At 46.9% G+C, this 26946-nt stretch overlaps 1 protein-coding gene across 1 annotated transcript in view; it reads left to right on the top strand.

Annotated features, from left to right (window-relative positions):
• The first annotated feature begins 239 nt into the window (after positions 1 to 239).
• BCAS1 (brain enriched myelin associated protein 1) overlaps positions 240 to 26946 on the top strand; it is a 33605-nt gene continuing 6898 nt past the window's right edge. The window contains exons 1-11 of the mRNA XM_063172617.1: positions 240 to 450; positions 2571 to 2644; positions 2734 to 2815; positions 8288 to 8796; positions 13527 to 13673; positions 14173 to 14217; positions 16896 to 17036; positions 19373 to 19408; positions 20041 to 20241; positions 24169 to 24336; positions 26776 to 26841. Of these exons, the coding sequence (XP_063028687.1) occupies positions 2576 to 2644; positions 2734 to 2815; positions 8288 to 8796; positions 13527 to 13673; positions 14173 to 14217; positions 16896 to 17036; positions 19373 to 19408; positions 20041 to 20241; positions 24169 to 24336; positions 26776 to 26841 (1464 nt within the window). The 5' untranslated portion in view covers positions 240 to 450; positions 2571 to 2575. The remainder of the gene's footprint in view (positions 451 to 2570; positions 2645 to 2733; positions 2816 to 8287; positions 8797 to 13526; positions 13674 to 14172; positions 14218 to 16895; positions 17037 to 19372; positions 19409 to 20040; positions 20242 to 24168; positions 24337 to 26775; positions 26842 to 26946) is intronic.

Raw genomic sequence — 26946 nt, forward strand, 5'->3', positions numbered from 1 at the left:
AAGCACCAGCTCTGCCTTTCCCCAAAAGCAGTGCCCTGGCTTTTCCTGCACAAAGGGAGCCCAGCTTTGTGGCAGATCTTTCCTCATCCACTCTGTGACTGCTTGCTCACCTGGTGGCATTGTCCCCTCCCCGAGAGCCCAGGGCGTGGATGTTTGAGCTATTTTGCTTTTCCCACTTGGAGTGGCTGAAGGAATTGTACAAAAGTGTCCCGGGAGCCTGAAGGGCTGTGAGGCAGCGTGTCCTGCGTGCCCAGCCCCTGCCAGGCTGGCTCCTAGGTGCTGCTGGGTGTTCCTTGTTTGCTGTAGGTGACTCATCCCAGCCCTGCTGTCCCTCCTGCTGTCCCAGCCCTGCTGTCCCTGTGTGCCCACTGCTGCTGCCAGGGCTCAGAGCCACCTGCTCTGTTCCCTATCCCCATCCCAGGTGCCTCTCCCTGCAGAGCTGCTCTCAAGGTAAGCACAATTTCTGAACTCTGCACTGTTATCAGCCCTTTCTTCTCTCCATGTCAATAGAGCTGAAAATTCTGCTTTTCCACCTGGACGTGGCCGTGTCCTTAGGCTCAGCTGGGTTCCAAGGGCAGGGAAATTGATTGTTTTCTGTGATGCTTAAATGCAACATATGGTGGGTTTTAGGGAGGAGTTAGTTGTGGGCTTTTGGCATTTACAGACATGGGTGATATTCCCATGTCTATATTCCCATTGCAATATTCCAGGCTGGTCAATACATCAGGGAGGGGAGGCTTGGCTGCCTTTAGCAGCACACAGCAGATCATAGATTTTGCTATATGTCATATTTTCAGAGTTTTTACCATTCTGCCAGCACCAAACTAATGATTTTTGAGAGAGAGAGAGTGAAAAAGGAGGATTTTCCCAAGCCTTGAACTTGGCACGCTATGGTGCACGCAACATTAAAGCCAATTAAAAATGCATTTATTTTCCTTTGGAATTATTTTCTGCATTACAATGGAAGCAGCGAGGCATAATTGGGGAAAGGGATTGTTTCAGAGCTGTAGAAGCTGGTAGTTCATGTTCCTTTTGGAACCAGTCAGGCTGGATTCCAGCTGGCCTGAGGGAAGCCCACAGGGAGAATACCCTTGGAGCTGGGTGAAAAACCTGCACCTAGAAAGGAGCCTCAGGACAGGAATTACTGATGACTTTTGGGGGCTTTCCTCTCATTTTGAAGAATGTTCTTGTATCAGGATCATCTCTTCTCCCCTCTCAGCCCTCAAAATTCATCTTCTCCCATAAATTTGTCACATTTTCTCTCACAAAGTGAGGAGGTCCTTTCTGCAAAGCCCTGGCACAGCTCCAGGGAGGAGGATCTCTTCACATCCCTGTACATAAAGGTGTAAGGTGGATCTCCCTCTCTGCAGACACCCAAACTCACCTGGCTGAGTTCTGTGTCACCTGCCTGGGCAGGGGCTGGGTGATCTCCAAGGGCCCTTCCAGCCAAACTCTGCTGCAATTCCCTGATCATCCACTCCAAAACCACATCATGAGAGCTCCTTTATTTGCTTTCACATTGGATAACTCCAGCTTTAAGCCACGGTGTATCAAATGAGAGGAAAAATGGATCTGAGCACATCACCAGAGGCCTGAGCACTCTGGGAAAAACAAAAACCCATTCCATGGGAATGCCAGGGCTGGGGCTGCTGTTTGTCAGCTCCGGAGCCGCACGGGGACAGTCAGCTGCAGGAGCTGGCACAGGGCACAGCTGCGACATCAGCTGCCACTCTGAGCCATTCTGCGTTTGGATCATCCCTGTGCTGCTCACAGCTGTCTATAGGTGGCAGTGACCCGTCATTTTTCTTTAAAATAAGGCAGAATAGCACACATGGATGTTTTCTAAATCACACAGGGGTTTGGGGTGGAAGGGACCTTAAAGCTCATCCTGTCCCATCCCTTCCACTGCTCCAGCCTGGCCTTGGGCACTGCCAGGGATCCAGGGGCAGCCACAGCTCCATCCTCTCCATGAGCACAGCAGAGAACAGAGCTCGGTGCTTTGGGATCACATTTGGCATTGTGCAGCAAGTTTTCCCATTTTTAGCAAAAAGCCCCTCCTGTTCGTCTCCATCTTTCCTTGAGAGAGTTCCTGTGAGGGAAAACGTTTTGAAATTCCACATGGCTGCTCCATGTTTTGAAATTCCACATGTGTGTGTTTTATTTCACTGAGAATAATAAACTGGGTTTTAGGAAATGGTTGAGCTTCCCTGGAGCAAAGTCTGCCAGAGCTCAGAGCCTGTGGCCCCTGCTCTGCATCAGCTCCTGACAACTCACCTGGAGTGAGGAGCTCTGCATCGGCAGGGAGCCGCGGGGGCTGAGAATCAGAAATATTGTTTGAAACCTTTTTCAAACAAGAAAAGTTTGTTGGCTGGTGGCATTTTTGGGAGCAGCTGTGAGCCCTGAGCACGATGGGCTTGGATGGGGCAGGCTGAGGATGGGGCAGGTGCCCTGGGTGCGGTTTTAGGGATTTTAACACCTGCCCCCATTGGCTGCCTCTTAACTAGAATTGTGAATTCACATTAATGACACAGAAAGGGTTATTTGGGGTTTGTCTCTCCCCCACCTCGCAGCAGCCATGGGGAATAACCTGAGCGTGCCAGAGGAAGCTGAGGATGACAACACCTGCACGGTGAAGAGTTACCAGGTGGGCAACCCCATCCCACACCCCCGGCTGCTGCCAGCGCAGTTTTCACCCCTTGGATGCCCTAAAAACTCCGTTCTTTGTTATTTCAGCCTCTCCCCGAGTCTCCCGATGGCGTCACGAATGGATCCGCCGTGTTTGCTCAGAGCCCTCCCCCGGCAGTGAACGGGGCAGGTACGGACTGGGAAAGGGTTGGGATTGAAGGAATGATGAATATTCATGAGAGGCTTTGAATTGGGGATGGACCCGTGCTCCAGCTCTGACTTGGAAATGTGGCTCTGCAGAAGCTGCAAAGTTTAAATACAGAAAAAAAAAATAAAAAACCATTAAGGACTTCTTTCCAAAATTAAGGAATACTTGAAATTTCCGTGCTGAGAAAAATACTTTATGATTTATTGTTAACCCTCTCAGTCTGTCACAGGCACTTGAAAAAATCTAAATTTCGGTAAAAACAATCAAAGGCTGGTGTGGGGAGATGCAGATGGATCTGATAACAGCCCAGGATCTCTGCTCCACGGCCCGAATTTCCCAGTGCCATCCCACCACAAGCCACTTTAAGCATTGCCTACCAGCAAAGCCTCTCTGTGTGGTTTTTTCGGGTGTAAACCAGCAGAGTTCTGAGGAGGAAATAAAAGCCAGATGATTTTCACTGCCTGAAGACCCAGAAAATACATGTACATTTTATTCCTCATGTGTAAAATGAAGCATATGGGACTGCTTTGCTTAAATGGATTACCTAATTAATCAGTTTAAGTAGCAAGTTGAAAAATTAGACGTTCCTGTGTTGATATTTCTTGTATTTTAACTTTTTTCCTGTTTGAAAAGCAGTTTAAAATCATTGAGATACCATTGAAATCTCCATGTTTGTGAAATGTAATCAAGATTTTGGAGAAATACAAGTGATAGAAGTTACTTCCAACTATGTTTTCATAGTATTTCTAAAATGAAATACTGCAATAAATAGCATTTTTGGGGCACAGAGTGAGGATTTTAGGAAAAAATAAAGGAACTTTGTTGTATTTTCAGTAACAAAAGCACTTGGTGAGCAACAGGTGGAGGGGCAAGGTTGGAACTGGAGGTTTCTGTCTCTGATTTGCATTACACAGAGCAGAAATGCAGCAGGAGGACAAAACAGCAAGAATTCCTGTGGGCTTGGCTGGTAATTCCATGCAGATTGAAACATCTACCTGCTCCTAGAAAGAATTACAAAGGAGTTAAAAAGATTGCAAAGGAGAAAGGTTGAGTGGAGATGCAGCTCCTTTGTCCCGGAGGATAAATCCCATTCAGCAGATGCTGCTAGCAGCCAGAACCCAGCAGAAATCCTGAAATGTGAAACATTTCAGGGATGCTTTTAGAGAATGATCGTTCCTATTCTTGCTGCTGACTCCTCTGCCCCTATTTCCATTAATTTCTGGAAATCTGCAGGTAAATAACAATGCAAGTTAAATTAGTGAAAAAAGATGATTCCCGGAGCAAAAATTTCTTTGCATGGAATGGTGGAGTAAGATGGCAAAAGGATATTAGTGTGCTCCTTCTTTTTTAAGGAAGGAGGAGAGTTTTATTTTTTTTATTTTGGATTTGTATTTGCTGCAGAAATTCATTCAGGGCATTGTACCCTGTGCTGCCCTGCCCTGCTGGAATCCCTGTGCCAAATGTTCCCTTGTAGCCATTAATGGTTTCTTCATGGCCATTAAAATATTTTCTCCATGATTATCTGAACACCAGGAGAGAAAAAAATGTGCTGTGTGGCTCTAATTCCATGGCTAAGCAAAATATTTGTTTGTGGCTGGCTTGTAGTCAGAAGAGAGGAATGAGATGAGCTTTAGGGTCCCTTCCAACCCAAACCATTCCATGATTCTGTGATATTGCATTAACCATTGAGCTTCTCTATTTTTTACTAAATCATGGAAAATATGTTGGTCTAATTTGCCAAATTCCAGGGGAAAATGAGTTTTTACAGAAGAGGGACTTTGTGTAGCCACAAAATTTCCTTTTTGACACACCCTGATGAAGGGAAGGGGACAGAGAGACAAATCTCCTGGAGTGTGGCTGCCTTTTGTTAAGGAGTTGAAAGGCAAATGCTGGAGCAGGAGTAGTCTGAAATGCAGTCTGTAAATTGTGTATTGATTTTCATCTCAGAGCAGCTTTTAATCTCAGTCACAACGAGCAGCTTTGATCTGCTCAAAGACCTGGCCTAGAATTTGGGGGTTTTTTGCTTATCTTTGCAATTCTGCCTCTGGATTGAGGAATAAATCTGGGGGGAAAATGGCACTTGTGTGTCTTTGAAAACAAAAATAACACATATTTTTCACCCAAATGCTGGAATTTCAAGGCTTTTGTCCCTCAGTTTGCTGTGCCTGTTCAGTGCAGCCCGGCCCAGCTCTGGGATCTGCTCTGAGCAGAATTTCCTTGGAGCAGCTGGAGCTCTCCTGACACAGCACACACACACACAGCCCATGGCAGTGACATTTTCCAGGGCTCCCATTCCTTCCATGATAATTTGAGATAAAAGGAGCTCCATGGGTTCCTGAGCTGCTGCTTGCTTAGCTGGTTTTCTTAGTGCTGAGCTTCTACCCCTAATTTTGAGCCCAAGCCAGTTTTCCTGTGGTTAATTTATCTGTTACATAAAGCAGAAGTTCAGCATCTCACAATTATTTTCCTATGGATATTGTTTCTCCTTTCTGTAGCTGGGGAAGGGTTTTTGATTTTTGCTTCCTTCCCAAGTTTCCAACTATAATTAGAAGTTCTTTTTCAAACTTTACTACAGGAGGCTCAGGAAACTACAGCTGGTACTTGGTGGCCCCAGCTGAGTATTTCAATAGGTGCTGGAATAGCTGCAATTTGCACTTTTGCTGTGCCTGTCAGGGCATTGAAGCTGAAACTGGTGCTCATGAAATATCACAGGAGGACATTGCTGCCCAAGGACTTCTGCCATGGAGCTGCTTCCTTAGAGGAAGAGCAGAAGAAGAATGCAGGGAAAAAAATAAATTCATGTGTGCCCAGAAAGTGGAGATCTCTTTGCCTGCCAGAATGGGCTGTGCTGGGGAGCACTTGGCCCAAAACATCCAAAAAAGAGGGAGCAAAAGGCTCATTGAGAATGATCCAAGGGCAGCTGTGGCTGCTGTCACCACAGCCCTGAGGGTGCCACCTGTGCCCCTGCTGCTGGCAGGGGTCTGGGTGAAGTCCCTTGGGGTGATGCTGGCACGTTCCAGCACTGTCCCACTGCACCCCAGCTCGGGCAGGAGCTGCTGGAGAGGGCCCAGAGGAGGCTCCAGGATGGGCAGAGGGATGGAGCAGAGCTGGGATTGCTCACCTGCACAGGAGAAGCTCTGGGGTGAGCTCAGGGTGGCCTGGACGAGCTAAGAGCAAAGGTGTAGAGAGGATTTGCAAGGGATGGAGGGACAGCACACAGGGAATGGCTTCAAACTGACAGAGAATAGGTTTAGGTGGGATATTAGGGAAAAATCCTTCCCTGGGAGAGTAGGAAAGGCCCTGGATCCCTGGCAGTGCCCATGACCAGGTTGGACGTTGGGCTTGGAGCACCTGGGACAATGGGAGGTGTCCCTGCCATGGCAGGGTGGGGTGAGATGGTCCCCGAGGCCCCTTCTAACCCAAAGCATTCCATGATCCTGGGGCTCATGGAAAACCCCATTTCTGCTGGCCAGGAGCAGCCTGGGCTGTGGGGCAGGGTCCCGTGGGGACACCCAGCCTTGGGATCAAGGCTGTGGGCAAAGGAGCCTCCAGGCTGGGCCCTGGGCTCTGCTCTGCTCCTGGGATGTGCCCGGGGTCCCTGGGTGCTGCCAGGCAGGACAGACACAGATCTCCACTTTCTGGGCATACAGGAATTTATTTTTCCCTGCATTCTTCTTCTGCTGTTCCTGTAAGGAAGCAGCTCCACTGGCAGCAATGTCCTCCTGTGATATTTCATGAGCACCAGCCCAGGACCTGCTGATGCTTTGTGGGATTGTCCAGAATCCCTGGCAAGGTGGGAAGCTTGGGGGAATTTTGCTGTGAAAAGCCAAGGGGTAGCTTTGAAAGCTGGGATCTAAAATTGTTCTGTTTTTCCTAATCCCAAAGAATTTCACACTGAAGATCTGAAGATGTGTTTCAGTCAGTTATTTTTTGGTATCTGGGGTTTTCTTTCTCTTAAGGAAAATGTGAAAGGCATAATATTGACTAGACTATTGCAATTATAATTTGAAATAATTTCAATTTTACATTGAAACTGACAATTTCCCTATTCTAATTCAGCAAGTCGGTTTGAGCCTGTCAGTTTTCCACGGGTATAATTAAATACATCTAAATTCATCCTTGAAATGTGGGGATGAGTGACAGGGAAATCAGATCCATATTCCAGCCCAAGCAGGGAAGAGAAGCTGGAGCTCAGGGGAGCTGTAAGATTTACCTCTCAACAAGACCCTTTTTTATTTTATTTTATTTTTATTTTATCACATCACATCATCTGCGCTTCCAGCCACAAAATAGATCCAAGCAAGATTATTTTTCTTTTGTCTCTTGTTTCTTTTGTCTTGTACAAAGCAGGAGCTGCCTTTTCCTGCCTGTGAATCCCATACCAGGGATTTTCACCTCAGCTGTGTTATCAAAGCTCCATTGTTTTATAAAATCATAAAATACACTTTCAAATCAAAAGGGGTTTTGCATCTAAGGTGTGATGGCCACATGGAATGATTTGCGTGAGTTTTGGGAGAGGAAACGTGATTCTGAGCCGCAGTTTGTGAGAGGAGAAATGTAAAATGTAAAGAGAAATATAAGGCTAAGAAACCTGGCTGGGATGTGATTTATCAGTGCTCATATCAGGCTCAAAATAACCCACAGGCCAAGGAGAGGTGCAGGCAGGAGCTGCACTGAGGAGAGCAGGCAGCAGGGTGAGGAAAAATGAATGAAATCAGTTGTGAGTGCACAGAACTCCCTGCTGGGAGATTGGCCAGCCAGGACATGGGATCAGTCCTGGTGCTTTCCCTTATTTTTGTTTCTTTAGCTTTGACAGAGGAGCAGGGGATACATTGATATATAACTGTCTCAAGTTTTACCAGTTTTGGGGGTTTTTTTGAATATCACTGATTTTAATTTGCTGTCCACTGGGCTGAGTAGTGCCAAACAGGGCTGGGATCTGACTTTGGCACTGCAGGGGGGTTGTGCAGGGGGTAAATTCGCACTGATGTCAGGGGTGGCAAAAATCAACTCTGGGGATGAGCAGAGGGTAAAATGTGCACTGATGTCAGGGTGCAGGGGTGGCAGGGGAGCAGAAATCAGCTCTGGGGGCTGAGAGCAGAGGGTAAAATGTGCACTGATGTCAGTGAGTGGCAGAGGAGCAAATATCAGCTCTGGGGATGAGCAGAGGAATAAAATTCACACTGATGTCAGGGTGGCAAAAATCAACTCTGGCGATGAGCAGAGGATAAAATTCACACTGATGTCAGGGGTGGCAAAAATCAACTCTGGGGATGAGCAAAAGGTTAAATTCACACTGATTTCAGTGAGGGCTGGCAGAAATCAGCTCTGGGGCTGAGCAGCAGCACTAGGGTCCCCCGTGTGCCCTCAGACCCAGCTCACCCCACCGCGGGTGCCTGTGCCCACGGTGCCCACAGTGCCTGTGGGTAATTCCCTCTCTCTCCTGTGTTACAGCAGATGCCAGGGCAGCAGCAGCCCGGGATAACGCCGCCGTTTCTCCGTCGGAGCCAGCGGAGCCGGGTCCCGGAGGTGCCCGGGCGGGCGGGCAGAGCGGCGGGAGCGCTGCCAGCAGGGCCCTGCCAGCTGCCAGGCCCCGCTCCCTGCTGCCCTTCCCCTGGGCCGTGCCAGCGCCTGCCCAGCAGCCGGCGGCAGCTCCAGCCCCCGCTGAGCCCACCCTGAGTGCCAGCAAAGGCCCGGGCGAGGGCACAGAGGGGCCCGGGGCAGCCCCCCAGCAGGGAAGCCATAAAAACCCCGGGCAGGCCCCGCTGCAGGACGTGGAGCTCGCGGGGACACCCGAGGGGCGCGATGGGGCTGCCCCCAAGGGCAGAGCAGTGACGCTCCTGGACAGGATCTTCAGGCTGGAGAAGGGCACGGCGAGGACAGCAGGGGACACTGAGCAGGGCAGGCAGCGCCTGGACGTCCCCAACGGGAGCATCGCGGCCCACGGGGAACCGCTGCGCAAGGCAAGTGCTTCATAAAATAATAACCTTTAATTCCATTGTCACTGACAACTTCATTGTCCCCACCGCCAGGGTGGGATAACTCCATGTGGGGTGGGAACGAGTCGGTGTTGCCCTGAAAATGGCCACAGGTAACGCCCCAGGACAGAAGTGTGGAGGATGAACCTGTGGCCAAGGCGTGAAGCTCTGTCTTGTGACTAAATCCTGACCTCCAGTTTAATTCAATTTATAATTCCCCAAAAGGTTTTGGCAGCACGGCTCCAGCTGCCAGGAGGAGCAGCTGCCAGCTGCAAATGAAAGCAAAAATACCTGAAATTAAACCAGTTTCTTGGAGTTTGACTCTGGATGGGTTTCTAAAAGTTCTTTGGTGTGTTTAGTGCCGTATTTAAAATAGCCCTACTTCTCTAGCTAGGATACCCTATTCAGCAAAATAAGGAATATTACGCAGCAATGATTTTTATATTCCAGCTCATTGTGGTGTTTTAGTCAAGGAAAAGTGGTTCATTAGAAATGATTTTACAGGGTGAGAATGTGATATAAGAAACTATGGATCTTAACTGAAAGAGCACTCTGGTCAAAGGAGCTGGAAGTTAATATGAGTTTAGATTTTGCACTTCCTGCCAGATCTGATGTATAGTATATACAAAAGGTATAATTTTCTGGGAATTAACCACAGAAAAGGCCCATCCTCTGAAAGGGAATACAGGAATTGGTGATCAAACTGAAACTCTGTCTAATGTCAGGAACAGGAGGGAAAACCAATGTGTAAATACCACTTTAATAATTGCTTTTATTGGCTAATTCAGGCTTACAAATAAGATGGTGATCACTGATGCTCTGGGTAGTGTTGAACTTAACTCAGGAGATACTCACTGCTTACGCTGCCAGCATTGCAAGTTGCCACAAAATTCTTTTGTTTTTAATCTTTGTTTTCTCTACATTAGACTTTCTCAGGTTTGAAGAGCACATTTCTTGTATAAATGTACACATTGTAATATTTTCCTGAGGGTTCATTTTGAAGAAGGAACAGTTGCATTTTCCATCCCTGCCCCTCAGGAGTGCTCCCATCACAGCTCGGGATGCACAATTAAAGAGCCCATAAAGGCATTCAGCACCTAAGCAGGACAGGGTGGATGATTTGCAATGAATCCTCTGTTCAGGGCACACTGGCACTTCTGTGTTCAGCCTCTTAGAATGGAGCTTTTCAACACCCCAGATTCCTGCAGATACTTTTGACTGCCACACACAACAAGTCCTCCCCGTGGCTTGCAGGAATTGTCTCTCTTCCCACCAAATGCCAAATTCTCGTTTCCTACTTTGCTGTCACTGCAGTGCCACTGCTGTCATTTACAGAGTGGGGAGGGTCACAGCTGTGCTGCTGAAGGAATGCTGTGAAAGCCCAAGGAAAGAACACTTTGGAGCAGTTTTAACTAAAATTCAGAGTTAAACGCTGCTGGGAACAGACATTCCTGTTGAAAGCTCAGGTGAGGCAGTGCATGCTCAGGGACAGAAGGGAATCGAAATCATTCTCCCAGCTCAAGCAGGGAAGCACTGCTCATCCAGATTGAGCTTTATTATATCAAAACACCTGGACTTCTTATTAATTCCTGCAGTTCTGCCCCAGTCCCCTTGTGCCCATCCCCATCCTGGAGGTGCCTGGTGGGAATAACCTGGAAATCCCAGGCACAGCTGAGCCCTGTTTGGTGCTGGGGCTGGCTGGGAGTGCCTGCAGGATCCCTGCAGCTTTCTGGAACATTCCTAAGGACAGCTGTGGTTATCAAAAATGGCACTACACCTCCCAGGTGTGTGCAAAAAGCTGCACCATAGATATCTTTGAGGAATCACCAAACTGGGGTTCACTGTGTAAGTAAATGACAGATCTGGATCACAGGGAGAGGATTTTTAAACTTATGCTTGAATTTTTAGGCTATAACTTTGCCTTTGGTTCTTTCAGATATGAAAAGGAATATATGGTGGGGGTAGAGAGGAGTTAAGCCCCTTTTTTGGGGAAAATACATCAGCTAAACACTGCAATGTGTTTCCAAATTCAACTCAATCCCTAAAACAAAGGCTGTGGCTCTGCCTTGCAGCACAGTTGCCTTCTGTTCCCTCTGAAGTTCCAGTTCTCCTGCTGGATGGGAGAATGACCAAGCCTAATTTAATTACTGTTACTGTAGAAACTACAAACTGTTACCAAATAATCATACTAAAAATCAAGATATCGCTGCCAACAGCTCCTCTTTTCTCTCTCTCTTTTTTTTTTCTTTGTGGATTATGACTTGTAGTATCTGTAAATGCTAAAAGCAAAGTTTCCCTGCACTGAGTGCCAAGACAAAACAAACAGCATTGCTGGTGAGTAAGAGAGAGGCTCCACAGTTGTAGCTTAAGAGCTGCACAAACATTCTGTGTTTGCTGAGCCACTCTTTATTTTTGTGGTCTACAAAACTACATTCAGAGCGCAGCATAATTAAAACAAGGGCAGAATTCATGAATTCATGAAGCATTTACTATGTAAGCCAAAGAAAAGATAAATTATATGCCTGAAATGTTTCACTGAGCCATGATTCATGCAAACAAAAGTGCTGGCAGGAATACATTCTTTTGATATGTTTGGGGTTTTTTTTTCCTGATGACTGAACTGAAACTACAGTATATTTTATATATAAGGTGTTTATTACCCCCAAATTTAGCTTCTCAAAGACATGAATTGAACATTTACATAGCATCTATTAACTCCTAATACTGATCTTCTGTCATTCCTGGGGTTTCTTTCATGATTTACCCCCAGGGCTTTGAGCGGGGAGCTGCCACGGAGGCTTTTGTGGTGATTTTGTGATCCTGCAGGGCTGTGTGTTCTCCGTGCCTGATTTCTGCGCTGATGGCCCCAGCCCGGGCTCTTCCTGCAGGGGCATTCCCATGGGAGCACAGGATGGAGCACAGCCCCTCGCCAAGGCCAGGCTGGAGGGATCCTCTCTGGCCAGGGGCAGCCTCAGCTTAGGCAGGGACATTTTTAGCGGGCAAAATTAGAATAAAATTGTTCTAAAGAACCTTTCCCTGTGCTGGGTGGTTAAAATAGCACAATAATTGTATAGTATGGATTTCTTTATGTCACCATTGGAAGGAATAAACTTTAAATGCTTTAAAACCTCAGAGGGATCAGGACAGCTGGGTGTGGGGTGGGCAGTGCCAGCAGAACACAGGGAGCTGAAATGGGCACATCAAACGGGGCACATCTGATCTGTGAGTGGAGTTCAGGGATTTTTGGGATGGCCCCAATCCTCAGGATCTGCAGTGGCTTCAGTCCTGGATCAGCCAAGGGTGCTGGAAACACCCCTGTGTGCAGCTCCCTCCTGAAATGCGCCCCAAGGGATGCATTGGGCTTTCTGTAATTCCAAAAACTTATTAAATCTGTTTCTTTTCCTTGATAGCATCCAGCTGTAAAGAGTGTGATGGCACCAAGCACTTGTGCTGTGAAGCTGGTTTTGTTCAGCAGCACATCAGCCTCCTCCTGCCTCAGTGTCCCCTGAGCCCCTGGAGCAGAGCCAGCATCTTCCATGGCCCCAGAGCTGTGTGTGCCACCCTGGGCACGCGTGTCCTGCATGGGACAGATTGTTCTGGGGCTGGCAGCTGCACAGAGTGCTGTGTGAGACCCTGCAGTGCCTGGGAGCATTCCGGCCCTGCTCTGCTGCTCCTGGGCCAGCCTGCAGAGCTGGGTGGGTGGGGAATGGCACTGAAGTCCCCTCTGGCATTTCAATGGATGCCTTAACCCCCTGTGTTCTGCTGGCACTGCCACCCCACACCCAGCTGTCCTGATCCCTCTGAAGTCTTAAAGCATTTAAAGTCCGTTCCTTCCACTGGTGACATAAAGAAATCCATATTATGCAATTATTGTGCTATTTTAATCACCCAGCATTCTTTAGAACACTTTAATTCTAATTTTTCCCACTAAAAAAGCACTGAGTATAATGGGCTGGTTAGGGAAAAATACCTTTGATGTCACTTAGGCATTCTTTGATGTCACTCTCTCCTGCACAACACTTTTGTTGAGTTTTCCTGTGCAGGCTCAAGGTAAAGGTGGCCAAAATGGAAGGTAAATTCAGCGTGAGAGGTGCCAAACTCTCCAAAACTGGTTCAAGAGTGTTTTTTTAGAAGCAGACCCTTGTCCAGGTGTCTAAACAGAAAACAATTTCCTTAATATTACCTACTTGTGAATGATTGAGCACTGGAAAATGTTTTGGGGCTCTGGGAAGTGTAATTCCATGAAGAGAAGAGGCAGCTCCATCTGGCTAAGAGGAATTACTTTGATTTGTTACCTTTTCCCTTCTTTTAATGTTTGACACGTTGGTGTTTGATAGATAAAAATGATTCCTGGCATGGCAAAATAGAGAATCAGAAGCCGTCTCTGTAAGGCGCACTCAGACATGGAGCTGGCAGGGCCAAAATCTCAGCATTTGCTGCCATTTTTCACAAGTTCAGCCCAGAAAAGCCAAAAGTGGAGTTTGGGGCTCTGCTGTGGCTGAGACCAGCGTCCCCCCAGCAGCAGCAGCAGCGCTGAGTGTCTGAGCAGAGAGGGCAAGGAGAGGATAAATGCTGGATTGTTCTGCCCGTGGGCTGGGCAGGAATGGTTGGAATTGCTGCTGTGACTCCCAGCGAGTCACAAAAGGCACTTCTGCATTCCACGGGGAAGCGGGCAAGCTGGCACTGAGCAATCTGTGCCCCCTTTTATGTTTCAGGAGATAGATGAGTGCAGCCAGAAGGAGCCTGGGCAGGACTCTGCAGGTGAACAAGACCTGGCTGCCCCTGGCAGGGCACAGGCAGAGCAGCACAGTCCCCAGGCAGCTGCAGGACAGGGCTCAGTCATGAGCTTCCTCAAAACTCTGGTAAGTTCTGCCTTTCCTTTCCATCTCTTTGGGCTTCAATTGCTTCCAAAAAAACCCTGTGGGACTGGAAAAGTTTATATAAATAATGTAAAAATGTATAAATAAATGTGAAATGTTCTCTGTCCTTGGGGGATGAGGAGGGGGACAGTGAAATGATCAAGTGAGTGCCACCTGCTCTACAAACTTCCACTTCTACACAGATTACACAGATCTGGAACTGTCTCAGAGACTTTCTGCTTGATATTCGTTTTGTGCCACCTCTAAAAGTTCATTTTTATTAATTGATTAGGAGCTTGAAGAGTAAATATTCAATCCAGGCATTTTTCATCATAGCCATTATGTGTTCTCAAGGAATATTTGCATTATCAATTTTCCCACTTGAGGCAAGCAATATTTGTATTTTCCCTTTGTGCAAATAAAACCTGCTGATTTCAAACTTATCTTTTTGACCCTTTGGAAGGCTGGGTTGAGTGACTGTTTTTTCTCAAATTCTTTTAAGGTCTCCCCAAGCAAAGCTGAAGCCAAAAGTGATTCTGAAGACAAGGTAGGCAGTTCCTTTTTCACTGCTCATTAGGTGTTTTTCACACAGGGATTTCCTCTTCATTTTGTTGGGCTTTTTCCCTAACTGATAGCATCATTTGAAGTAATTTCAAATATTTTTCCCCTGGATAAATTGAAAGGGAAGAGACTGAACAGTGCCATTCTTAATGTCATCTGTTACAATCAAAATCTGTTGTGTTTTCTGCAAGCTTGGTTATGATTGGTGATGCTTTTGGTTGCTTCTCTGACTTGTCTTTGATCTAAAATTTCAGTGAAAACTTTGAGTCCACAAAAAATTCTGTTTGCTCATAGAACAGTTTTCCTTGTGACTTGAGAAAACTTCATTAAGAAACCAGGAATAAAACCTTAAAAATTGAACTGTTTTTTTCCATGCAGATATTAGCCAAAATCACAACATTTTTGGGTTTTCTCCTATTTTTTTAAATTCTTTTGTCCTATTCAGTCTTTGCAGCAAGCTTGGTTAGTACGTAGGGGGTTTAATTCTGAATAGCTCTGAAAATTATTCTCAATAATTTTGAGTAACTCTGAAAATCATCAGATAGGGTGAAGCTTTTCCAAGCAATGCAGAAAAGGAGAGACTCAGGGAGATTTGCAGCTCTTCCCAGAGGTGGTGAACAATCTGGTTTGGATAGAAACAATCCAGTTTGGATGGAAACAATCCAGTAAAACCCCATTTCCTTCCCTGAGTGTGTCCCCTGTGCCAGGTGACTGCTGGTGCCGCTGTCATTTGGACAGGGATATTCTGGGTGGGTTTGGTTTGCTGGCACACCTGGCAGGGCAAACAAAGCCGGCTGACTTGCAGGATGTGCAAACTCCTTGCAGGAGATTAAGTGGGAGTTCTCTTTTATTGGGAATTCCTTTATCTGATATGGCATTTGGACTTCAATAAAGGGGAAATACGTTGAGGACGTTCATTTATCAGCTCCCAGGTAGAAAAGCTGCAGATTTTTTGGCTGATAGGAAATAATGTTGTGGGTTTTTCCCCCCAAAAAACCAACTGAAGGGTGTTAAAGGTAAAGCTTTGCTAAGTGAAGTTTTCCTGAGTGCCATGGGGGTGTTGGGTGGCTGCTGTGCCTTCAAATGATAGAATCATGGAATATCCTGGAGCTGGAAGGGATCCAAAGGTTCATCCAGCCCTGGCCCTGCACAGACCCCCAACAATCCCACCCAGAGCCTTGTCCAAGCCCTCCTGGAGCTCTGGAAGGTTTGGAGCAGGGAACAAGCTCTGGAGAGCCTGGGCAGTGCCCCAGCACCCTCTGGTGGGGGGGGGAAGAACTTTCTGTTTCTGTAGGGTCAGGCTCTTATCAGTGCTGATCAACTGTAATCAGCTGTGGGCCACGTGTGCTGCCAGGCACACCCTCGGTGGTGTCTGTCCCTCTCATGCCTTGTGCAGGCTGAGCTAGAACAGGGACTGGACAGACCTATGAATAAAGCAGGGACTTATTCAAAGGATCCCCTCCATGGATGCACCTTGGGCAGCACCAGAGCCCAGCCAGGGCTGCACCCAAGATGAAGCAAAATGGCCCCAAAATGCACGGCCGGGCACGGGCTCTGTCCCTGGGATCAGTTCTGCTCCATTTGCACCTTGCAGTTCATTGTCCCATTGCAGCTTTAGCCCATCCAGTCCCATCCTTGTTTTTCTCTCTCCAGCCCACGGTGTTTGTGCTCCTGGGCTGAGATTTGGGTCATTTGTCCTTGGTGCCCAGCTGGAGCAGGAATTGTTTTGTCTCCCTGCTCTGTGCACAGGGCTCACCATCCCCTGATGTGAAGCTCAGAACTGCTCACTAAAGCAGCACAGAATGTGAAAATAGAAAAGCTCAGACCTGAGGCATCACCTGGGTGGCCATCCCTCAGTTCCTGTCCCTCAGTGCCCGTCCCTTCCTCTGTGCCCACACCGGTTCAGAGCCCGGTCACACCTGCTCGGGCAGTTCCTACAAACCAGGAGGATGTTTGGACAAGGTCTGCCCCAATCGCTGACCTCACCCTCCTGTGACAGGCTCTGAGCTGATCCTGTGTCACTCTGTGTTCAGCAATTGTAAGAATCTTGCAGGAATAAGGGTCATTTTTGCTGTGAGAATTAGTAAGGAATAATCCTTCCTCCTCCTCCAGGCTAGGTAACCAAAGGCATCTTCCTGCTTTAAAGCCTGAGACCTTGAAGAATTAATTAATTAATTTCAAGGATATTAATGCAAGCTTGAAATATTTTAGGCAGTGTATATCATGAATATTCACACTGCCCTTTTCCTAAATAATGCATTATATAAAACTTTTAAAGTCCCTATTATGCTGCAATAAAAAGACTGAATGTTCCTCCAAAGATTTATATATTTGCCTGTTTAAAAATTATAAATCCTAAATTGCTTCTTCATGACTTGGAAAGGCAGATGTTTGTGGAATTTAGGTTTCGGTTTAGTGGAGGTTTTAGAGGGAAGGTTGTGGTGTAATTTGGAATCAGGTGGATTGCCTTGGCTTTTATTTTGCTGCTCATGAGAAAGGAACTCTGAGGAGAGCTGAGAAGTCACTCAGGGAAAACCCCACAATTTATCCAGAGCTAAGAGGGAATATTTTCCTTTAATCCCACGTGTGTGATGGTGGAATAACGTCTTTGCTAAAGCAAATATCTGCAGCAAACACTCACCTGCACCTGCTGTTGTGCACAAGGGCTCCAAGGCGGAGAAGGGCCCGGGGGGCCAGCCTGGCCTGAAGGCAGCACCAGGATCCCCCTCCAAAGGAGCCAAGAAAAAGAAGGCAGAGAGCCCCAAGCTGGGCCACGGCACCTTTAGCAAACTCTTTAGGCACAAGGTTGGTATGGAGCTCCAGGAGCAGCAGAACCCTGAGAGTCACAGCTGGCTCCTGGCACACACACACAGAGGAGTTCTTGCCAACATCTGGGCAGATGTGCAGAGCTCTGGAGGTCCCTGGGGGAGCCTTTCTGTGCTGGGGGAATGGGGACATCCTGAGCTGCACCTTCCTTTCATTGGGCTCTCTGTGAGCTCGGGGTTCTGGAGCAATCCCTGGAGCAATAATTGCTGCCAGTTACTAACACTGACTAAACCCCCTGGCCACTAAAAACCAAATCAGAGGTGCTGACAAACAATGAGTTGTGTAGAGGTGACCAAAGCCTGAGAGCAGAGAGGTTTGGGAGCTCAGCCCAGCCCCAGGTCAGGTTTTATGTCATTAATGTACGCCTGAAATTGGCATTTTGGGGCATCTGATACAGCAGAGAGCAGGCTGGAACATGGAATTTCCTGCAGAAATAGGGGTTTCTCCTTGCAAGCAAGAAAATTAATTTATTATAGTTCTGATTTAGCTTGGAGTAGAAAAAAATTCTGGGTTTGATGGCTACTTTAAAGAACTTAAAATGCACAGTCAAGCAAATGGCTGTTTCAGAGGACACAAGCTTTTGTATTAAAACCCAGAAATCACCAAAAGTTTTGGTCTCAACCTCTGTATTTAAAGATTTCTGCACTCTCTGAAGATAATCACGGCAGGCAAGCAGAGAATTGCAGCTTTTTAGCCCAGAGAATGCAGAAGCAGGGACCCTTCAGTGGGGGAGGAACATAATTAATATTTAATTCTCCCTCCAGACACCCACGTGGAATTTCTGGTGAGTAGGGGGCTTTATAACCAAGGGCATAGGGCATTCTTTAATACATTTTAAAACCAAAAATGTTCTTTCCACTATCTCATTTTTGAGGAAAAAAAAAGTCATCTGCATATTACTGAAGGAATAATAGTATTCCAAGTGAATTCAAGTGTGCAGTTCTTCCCAAAACCTTAAATTTGATATCTCAGCTTCTTTTCTTAATAAAATTAAAATATTAATTACTTGTTCATAATGAATTAAGGTTTTCTGGTAAAAACCAAACCTGACTGGCATTTTTTTAAGATTCCATTCCAATAATTAAGCTTGCAATAAATTTTAGTGAGAAGAGTGCCTGGAATATTTAATGGAAGTTGAAAGAGTTTGTGATTTAACAGAAACATTGTTTTTCAGGCTCCTGTGTTACAAAATCCTAACTCTAAGGCAGCTTGTGGTGCTCTTCCTATCCATGCACGTTTGTCCTTCATTCCATGCTAATTTTGCATATAACTGAGCTGATTTATGGAATTTTCCCTTGGAAGAGAAGGGTGAATCCCTCACTTGCAGCACTAATGCTGAAGCCAGCCTGTGCCGTCCTCACCCTTGTTCTCACCTCCCGTTCCGCATGTTGTTTGTCAGAGCTGACCATAAAAAAGAAGTTCTTGGCTCCTGCAAAATAACTGCCCAGAAAATATCTCACCTGCCCTGCAGAATGTCTCACCTGTTCTGTGGAGAGCTTCCCAAAGTCTGCCCAGGCTGCTGGAGCCCGGCCAGATGGTTGGGTGGGTTTTTGTACAGCTCAGGTCATCGTTCAGTGTGAGGGGTAGGAGATGCAGCCAAAATCCCCGGCCAAGGAGGGATTTAACTGGCTCCTGATGAAATTTGTGTATCCTGATGGGATCAGGATCCCCATCACTGAATGGCTGTGCTAAAGGAAATCCCACCTCATGCCCAAAAACATGAGAGGCGGGGTGGGACCAGCCTCCAGCCCCTGCAGAGCTGCTCTTTGGAGAGCTCCTGCCCGAGTTCCAGTGCAGGGCTGTTCCATGCCCTGCGTTTTTTCCAGCATGTCGTGTGCTGCCTGTTTTGGATCCCAGGCATCCGAGCCTCCTGCTGGAAGGTGACGGGAGCACACCCCTGATGGTGGCGTGGGATTCCCATGGAAAACACCCAGCTCTGTGTTCCTGAGCACTGGAAGCTGCAGACACGGAAAAATCTGTTAATACTTTAAATTCTCTGTAGTGACTTACCTGACCTGAATGGGAATGTGAATATGGGAATACATATATAAATATACATATTTTTAAAGAGCAAGTTGAGAACTACAAGCACAAAGAAAATAGCACCAAGCTGGTGCAGGTACAAAGATGGGACCTGGCATTCCCTCCAGCCTCCACTCTTCCAGGGATCAGTTTCCATGGCTGCAGGAGCCAGGACTTGCACACACATTCACTAAAAATAAAATAATTGGTGCCACAGACAATTGCTGGCCTGTGGAACTGCAGTGCTGCCGTTGCCTCAGACAGACTCATCTTTGTGTTTTGTTTCCCTGCAGGCTGCGAAAGAAACCCAGCAGACAACCAACACCAAAGTGAGTAGGAGGGGTTGAATTATCTGTGCAATGCAGGAAAAGGGGAATTCTCACTGGCATGTTTGGTCTTTAAGGGTTTTAATTTATTTTAATTTCTTTATCTGTGTTCTGGCTTTGCTGTGTGTGATGGTGTTCACAGGGGTTTTCAGATGAGGGAAGAGATGGGAATGTTGACTCCATGTTCAGAAGGCTTGAATTATTATTTTATGATATATATTACATCAAAACTATACTAAAAAGAATAGAAGGAAAAGTTTCATCTCAGAAGGCTGGCTAAGATAAGAATAGAAAGGAATGAACAATCAAGGTGTGTGTCTCGGACAGAGTCCAAGCTAACTGGGCTGTGGTTGGCCATTAATTACAAACATCCAAGATGGGCCAATCCCAGATGCACCTGTTGCATTCCACAGCAGCAGATAATCAATGTTCACATTTTGTTGCTGAAGCCTCTCAGCTTCTCAGCAGGAAAAAATCCTAATGAAAGGATTTTAATGAAAAGATGTCTGCGACAGCTGTGTCACGCAGGGATGCAAGGGCAGGGGAGAACGGGGAGAGGCGGTGCTCACCTGCCCAGGTGATGGCTGAGCGTGCTGGATTTGTTGCTCACAATCTTCATTTCCTTTCATTCCCAGAGCCCTGAGCAGCCTCCTGTGAGCTGTGTGAAAGCAGACAGAAATGTCCCTACCTGCCCAGAGCCGCTGCCCAAGCAGAACCCAAAAGCTCCGGAGGCCGCGGCACCTCCGCAGAGCGTGAGCACAGAACCACCCCGGGAGGGCACCAAGGACAAGGGCTCAGCCACCCCTCTGCCCCTCAGCAAGCTCTTCTGGAAAAAGGTACTGGGGCTGGGGCTGCAGTCATTGCTGCCAAACCCACCACAGGCAGCACTCCCGCCTGCTCCACAGCAGGGACGTGAATTTATCTGTGGAGGTTCTCTGGTTCTCTGTGACCGTGTTCACAGGGATCCCAGGGGGAGGGAAGAGACAAGGATCTGACTCCATGTTTCAGAAGGCTGATTTATTATTTTATGATATATATTCCATCAAAACCATACTAAAATAATAGAAGAAAAAGTTTCATCAGAAGGCTGGCTAAGAATAGAATAGCAAAGAATGATAACAAAGGTTTGTGGCTCGGCTGTCTGTCCAAGCCCGCTGACTGTGATTGGCCATTAATTAGAAACATCCAACATGAGACCAATCACAGATGCACCTGTTGCATTCCACAGCAGCAGATAATCAATGTTCATATTTTGTTCCTGAGGCCTCTCAGCTTCTCAGGAGGAAAAATCCTAAGGAAAGGATTTTCATTAAAGATGGCTGCGACAGTTCTCTTGTTTTATGGAATCAGGAATGTTATCCCCTCTCAATTCAATGCTTCTGTTAAATATCTCCCAGAGATCACAAAGTTCTTTACTAAAATTCATTATTAATAGAGATAAAGCTCTCAAACCTGGTTTCATTTCTTTGCTATAAATGTCTGAAAAGCTGGGATCAGGGGAGCCTATTCCTACTCAGCAGAAAATGTTCTGTGACAGAGCAGACCAGGCTTTAATTTGGGGTCTCAATTGCTTGGGAAGACACATTGTTCCTCCGGTTAAATAATGATTTTAACTAAATTTAGGGGTAACTCTAAAAACACAGTTCCTGTTTCCACAATCCTTATGGTTTATAAGCTGAAGTTTATTCATTCTTAATTTCATTTCCTAGATGGGCTGTCTGAAACTTTACTGAGTCACAGGATGTTAAATAACTGTTTTTCTGGCCTTCTGCTCAAGCTCAAATCCCAGAAATGTGCTGCTTCCAAACACCCAGATGCCCCTGAGTGGCTGCTGCTCCTGCAGCTTCTTTAGCTGAGTTTTCCCACTGGAGATGCAGTTTGGATATTTTGTTTATGTTAAAAAAAATCCCAGGTATTTACAGAGTAAACATGCTTGAAAATAATCAAAGCTTCAAACATTTGCCACTTGGGACTGAATTTCCAGGGGAACTGAGGGGATCAGGTGCTTGGAATGAGAGGAAAGCTGGGAAGAAGAGGGAGAGGGAGGTTTTTCTGTGGTTGTTATTGCTACAGAAACCTCCTCCTCTGTGTAATCCGGCTTATTTGAAAGCAGAGCTGGGAAGCAGGATGTGTGCTGAACATCAGGATGAAATAAGGGAAAGAAGAGACCTTCTGGCAGGCTGCTGTGTAAAACAGCAATAAATCCAGTCTGAGTTCAGTCATTTGTTAATGAAGTATCAAGTATTAAAAAAAAAAAAAAAAAAAAAAAGAAAGAGGAGAGATGTACAATAAACCAAAAGAAAACAGGTTGGCCTCAAACTCAGCTTGGTTTGAAGACTCTGTGGGGTTCTGCAGTGAATTTATCTTTTTCTGGCACATTTAATTCACTGTCCTTTTGCTAGGACAGAGAATCCAAGCTCAGATAGGTGGAGAATTCAGAGTCAGGAGTCGCTTTGCTTTTGAAGTCACAAACAGCAACCACAACACTCAATAGATGCAGGATTCAGCTCCAGCTTCTCTTTCCAGGCACTCTCTTAAATATCCATCTTCTGATGAGCTTTCACTTCAAAGTGCAGCTAATGAAGTGCCTGTCAACACGTGGCAGTTAATGCTGCTGCTCTGCCTGCAGATGAATAAATATGGAAAGGGAAAATGAAAAATTCCTTATTCAGCTTCTCAGCTGGGAGCCACTTTGTATTTGCCCCATTTCCTGATCAGTCTTCACAAGAATTTTCAGAACTGTTACTCAAATATTTGCTGTGCCAGCATTTCTCCGTTTTTTTTTCTTTTTTCAGAGGGAATACTAATAGGGAATTACAGTGGGCAATTTCCAATATTTGTGTTGGAAAGCTGCTTCCAAGGCCTCGTAGATATCTGATCAGGGCAGAGAAACATGATGCTTCACATTTATCTGATCAAAGCAGGCCAGGCCAGGGTGGAAGGTGATCAAGGCAGCATTATTTACACTGCTCTGGGACCTGTCTTTAAAAGCAGATGTGTTTGCTTTAAAAAACTTTAATTTTAAGCGACTCTTGCCATGCAACTGCAGGAAAATCATGCTTGTTTTGCTGACGTGCAAACAGCAAACTGGTTAATTACTGGGTGAAGCAGAACATGGAATCCCAGGATGGTTTGGGTTGGAGGGACCTTAAAGTGACCCATGCAGGGCCACCCCTGCCATGGCAGGGACACCTTCCACTGTCCCAGCTGCTCCCAGCCCTGCCCAGCCTGGCCTGGGGCACTGCCAGGGATCCAGGGGCAGCCACAGCTGCTCTGGGCACCTGTGCCAGGGCTCAGCACCCTCACAGGGAGGAATTTCCTCTGTACATCCAAGCTAAATTTCCCTTCTTTCAGTGAAGCCGTTCCCCCTTGTCCTGCAAAAGAATTTCCTGAAGACATGTGCAAAAATCCCTGATACTGGAAACAGCTCAATCCCTGAGTAGCTGCCTAACCCTAATTTAACTGGGCACTGCCTTTTGGAGCTTGGCATTTGGTGCCAGGGTGCTTTTGTTGGTTGTGCCACCAATTCCAGTGCAGAGCCAGAGCTCAGAGACAAAACTGCTTTGGGGTGCAGCAGAGGGATCCCAACCTGCCCCCTTGGAGAGGAGAGATCCCAGGAGCTGAGCTCTGCCTTGCTGAGCCACTGCTTCCACTCTGCTCCCAGCAAATAGATGGGGAATTGATGATATGGATGTGTGAATAGGCAGAGATCCAGAGTAAAATTATTATAGATCGATTATCTCCAAGCTGTTCATAAATATAAATTAAATGTACAATTCCACAGGGAAGTGGGATGTGCTGCAGCCATCTCAGGCAGCAGGGGATAAGGAATATTTATTCTTTCATCATTCTTCTCCCTGTTGCCCCACCCCCAAAATGTTATTTCTTCCACAAAAGAGGAGTCAGGAACAAAGCAAAATCTTTCCTGCTGTGGTAGAAATCCATGGTGAATCCCCTTCTTGAATGTGGAATTCCCTGCAACTTAAAAATATGACAGAACTAAAAGGTGCGATATAGTGAGTAAATATATTGGATGGCTTCTGTAAGAAGGACTAAATAAACTGGGATTTTATTTGCTCGGAAAGGGAGATGGAAAACTGCTGGAAAGGGGGACAGGGAATATAATTGTTCACAGTAAAAGTGGCAGAGTCCAAATAAAAGAATGTGGTGACAAATAAGAATAAACAAGTGACAGGACAGGGGGAATGGCTCTAAACTGGCACAGAGGAGGTTTAGATGGGATATTGGGAAGGAATTGTTCCCTGGGAGGGAGGAGAGGTCCTGACACGGATTCCCAGAGGAGCTGTGGCTGCCCCATCCCTGGGATTGTCCAAGGCCAGGTTTCAGCAGTTAATAGTGTCCATAGTGTGTTTCGAACAATCTTAATTCTGCTTTTGAGTGCAAATTCCTGAGCATGAATTTTCTCGTATTTACTGGATTCACTTGACTCCCATCTCCTCAGGACATGCATTGCTGTGTGTGATTTCATTTTCATTCTTCTTACATTGCAATCAAAGCTAGGTTCTCGTGATTGGGAACCAGCAACTCAAGGAAGGTTATTTCTTTCGTTTATATAAACTGCTGGGATTTTAACACTTATTTACTTCTTTCATTTGGGATTGATCAAATTCCTGAAACAGCACAAAGAGAACAGTGAAACTCAGGATGTTTTTATGCCCTGTTTGATTGTAAAATTTTAAGAAATCAACCAACTCCTCACAGATTGAGTCAGAATGTTTCTTCCACTTTGTTCCCAACCCCAGAACTCCTCGGAAGAAGCAGAGGCCGTGAGCAATGAGAAGGCAGAGGTGGCTCTGGAGGCCGTGGCCCCCGACAGGGACGAGAGCAAGGGCACAGAGAGCACCGAGGTGAAACCGCGAGGGGCGGAGAGCAAAACGCCCAAGGCAAACCTGAGGAAGTTCTTCAAGCTGGTAAGAGCAGCTTTGTCCTTCGGGAGCTCAGAGGGCTGGGTAGAGGCTGGGAAAACACTTTGACTTTGTCTGGGAGGGCACAGGGGTGCTCAGGGATGAGGGATGCTCAGGGATGCTCAGGGATGAGGAGTGCTCAGGGATGCTCAGGGATGAGGAGTGCTCAGGGATGAGGGATGCTCAGGGATGAGGGATGCTCAGGGATCAGGGATGCTCAGGGATGCTGAGGGATGCTCAGGGACGCAGGCTGGGACTTCTCCCCGCATTCCCCGTCCTGCATCTCCCTCTCGCGGCTCCTCCCGGAACATCCCAAGGGCTCAGATGGCCCTTTCCCCACCAAGGTGGCCCAGGGAGCTCCATGGGTTGCGACACCGAGGATGCTCCGCTTCACAAAGCGCAGCATCCTCCTGGAGGAGCCCACCTCCAACCCCGCCTCCAACCCCATCTCCCGCTGGCCAGGGCGCTGTCAGTCCCCCTGTGCCGTGTCCTGTTCTGCACTGGCTTTGGGGAGCTGTATTTTTAGTGGCACGACTGTTTTTGGCAGTTTATGTAGGTTAGGTGAACTGGCACGTGAAAGGAAAGGAGGCGATCATTCCTGCAAAGTCCATCAGGTGGGAAAAAGGAAAGGCAGAAAGTAGAATCTGGTCCTGCTTCCCAGAGGAAAAGTGCTCCCAAATCATCTGCAGTCCCTGTGCTGCCCTGCTTCCCCATCTAACCAAACTTAGGCAGTAAATAGCATTTAGAATTGAGAATAACTCTGTTGTCACAGCTATTGATGAAAGTGTAGCAGGGTATTGGCTGTCCCCACCCTCCTCCATGTAAAAACATCCCAGCCCACCCTGCTCCCTGCAGCAAAGTTTGTGGGCAGCCTTGGGCAGCAGCAAGCCCAAGTGACCAGAGGCAAGGATGAGAGGTCAGCAGTGCTCTGCAGAGAAATCCTTGGCATTGTTTCGTCCTCATCTCACTGGCAGCAAGAGGGAGCTTTGTCTAGACCTCAAGGCCTTTGCTCTGGTTTTGGTTAAAAATAATCATAGCAGTAAAAACACGAGGTGGATTAGAGAGGTTGGCTAAAGCAGGGCTGTTTTTATCTGGGTTTGGGGTGTTTATAAGGGGAAAGGTAACACTGATTGCTGTTAGAGCAGTTTGGTTTTTTTCCTGGAGGCTTTTGAGGACTTGCTAAAACACAAATTCAGAGCAGATCTTATCACAGCCCATCCTCATGCACTCTGGAGGGGTTTGTCCCCAGCACAGACCACACTGTGCTTCCTCCCCTGCACAGATAAAGCTCCCGAGCACAGACCCATGCCAGGCCCAGCATGGCACCTTCAGGGACAGGCTTTTCCCACAAAAGCCATGAATTGTCATGGGGCGGTTTCATTTTCCCTCCTGCTGCTGCCATGCATTGATTTCTGTGGTTTTGTAGGAAAGGCAGGTTGCAGTGAGCCCATCTGTGGGACCGGGCTGGTGCTGGGTGCTCCACGTTACAAACACAGAGCTGCAGCAAACCACAATTCCGCCCGAGATAAATTTAGAACAAAAGTCACATCCTTTCATTGTTTTCATTGAACTTCTGCAATGAAAAATGACATTTAAATTTGGGCACTCTGAAATCCTGCAGTTTGTTTTATGCATTGCTGCTGAGCTCTGTGCATTCTGTGGCACCCAGGAGAACACACTGAACCCTCCAACACATTTTTAAACACAAATGCTCATTCCTGTTTTCCCTTTTGTAGCACTAATTGTAACTTAAGCTTAACCTAATTCTCACAAAGCTTGTCCTACTTACTCAGTCTGGTACTCAGTCTGGTCAAATGGAGGTTTCTCACTTTTATATCTAGATGGAAATGGGTTTTTACCTTAAAAAGATACTTCAGAGTCAAGGTTTGCTCTGAGTGACCTTCCAGTGCTGCAGCCTCAGGCTCTGCTCAGATTGTCCTGGCTGGGAAGTGTGGGAAGCAAGGAGGATTATTATTTAGAGGTTTAAGGACTGCAGGAATAAACTGCAAAGCAAAAATCAGGATTAAATGGATGATGATGACAAAATATGGAAACATCCCTCCAAAGCTGACTGGGCTTTAATTATTCACAGCACATGCACTTAGTAGGGTGGATAAATAGAGAGCAAGTCCCACTAGGTCTTGTAGGACAGATTTTGGTCTGGAAAGCAAAGAAAATCTCTTTCCTAGAAAATTCCAGAAAATCTCTTTCCCAGAAAATTCCAGGGCTGACAGCAGGTTCTTGTTTTGGGCTGAAATGATCCCTGCTCATTGGGATTGGAGGCAAACCTGACTGGCAAGCGACAATCCCACAGAGCAGAAGCAGCAAAAGCCACCCCGGAGATGGGGACACCTCCAAAGGGGAGCTGCTGAGGTGCCTTCAAGCCTTGATTGCTGGGAGTTTCCATGCTGGATGCAGGCTCAAGCAGGACCTTTGTTGTTTCAGTCAGGCAGGGGTGATGGAGGGACCCCCCGTGCAGAGGAGGGACACGGTCCCAGCCCCACACACCACGTGAGTGACTTTGTGTTCCTGGCCTGGGCTGCCTCATCCCCTGGTGATGGGCTCTTGTCACCTCCTCCCACCCAGCTCTGCCTCTTGAAGGGTAAAAGTCACTGA

The sequence above is a fragment of the Melospiza melodia genome, chromosome 19, assembly GCF_035770615.1.
Source record: "Melospiza melodia melodia isolate bMelMel2 chromosome 19, bMelMel2.pri, whole genome shotgun sequence".
NCBI lineage: Eukaryota > Metazoa > Chordata > Aves > Passeriformes > Passerellidae > Melospiza > Melospiza melodia.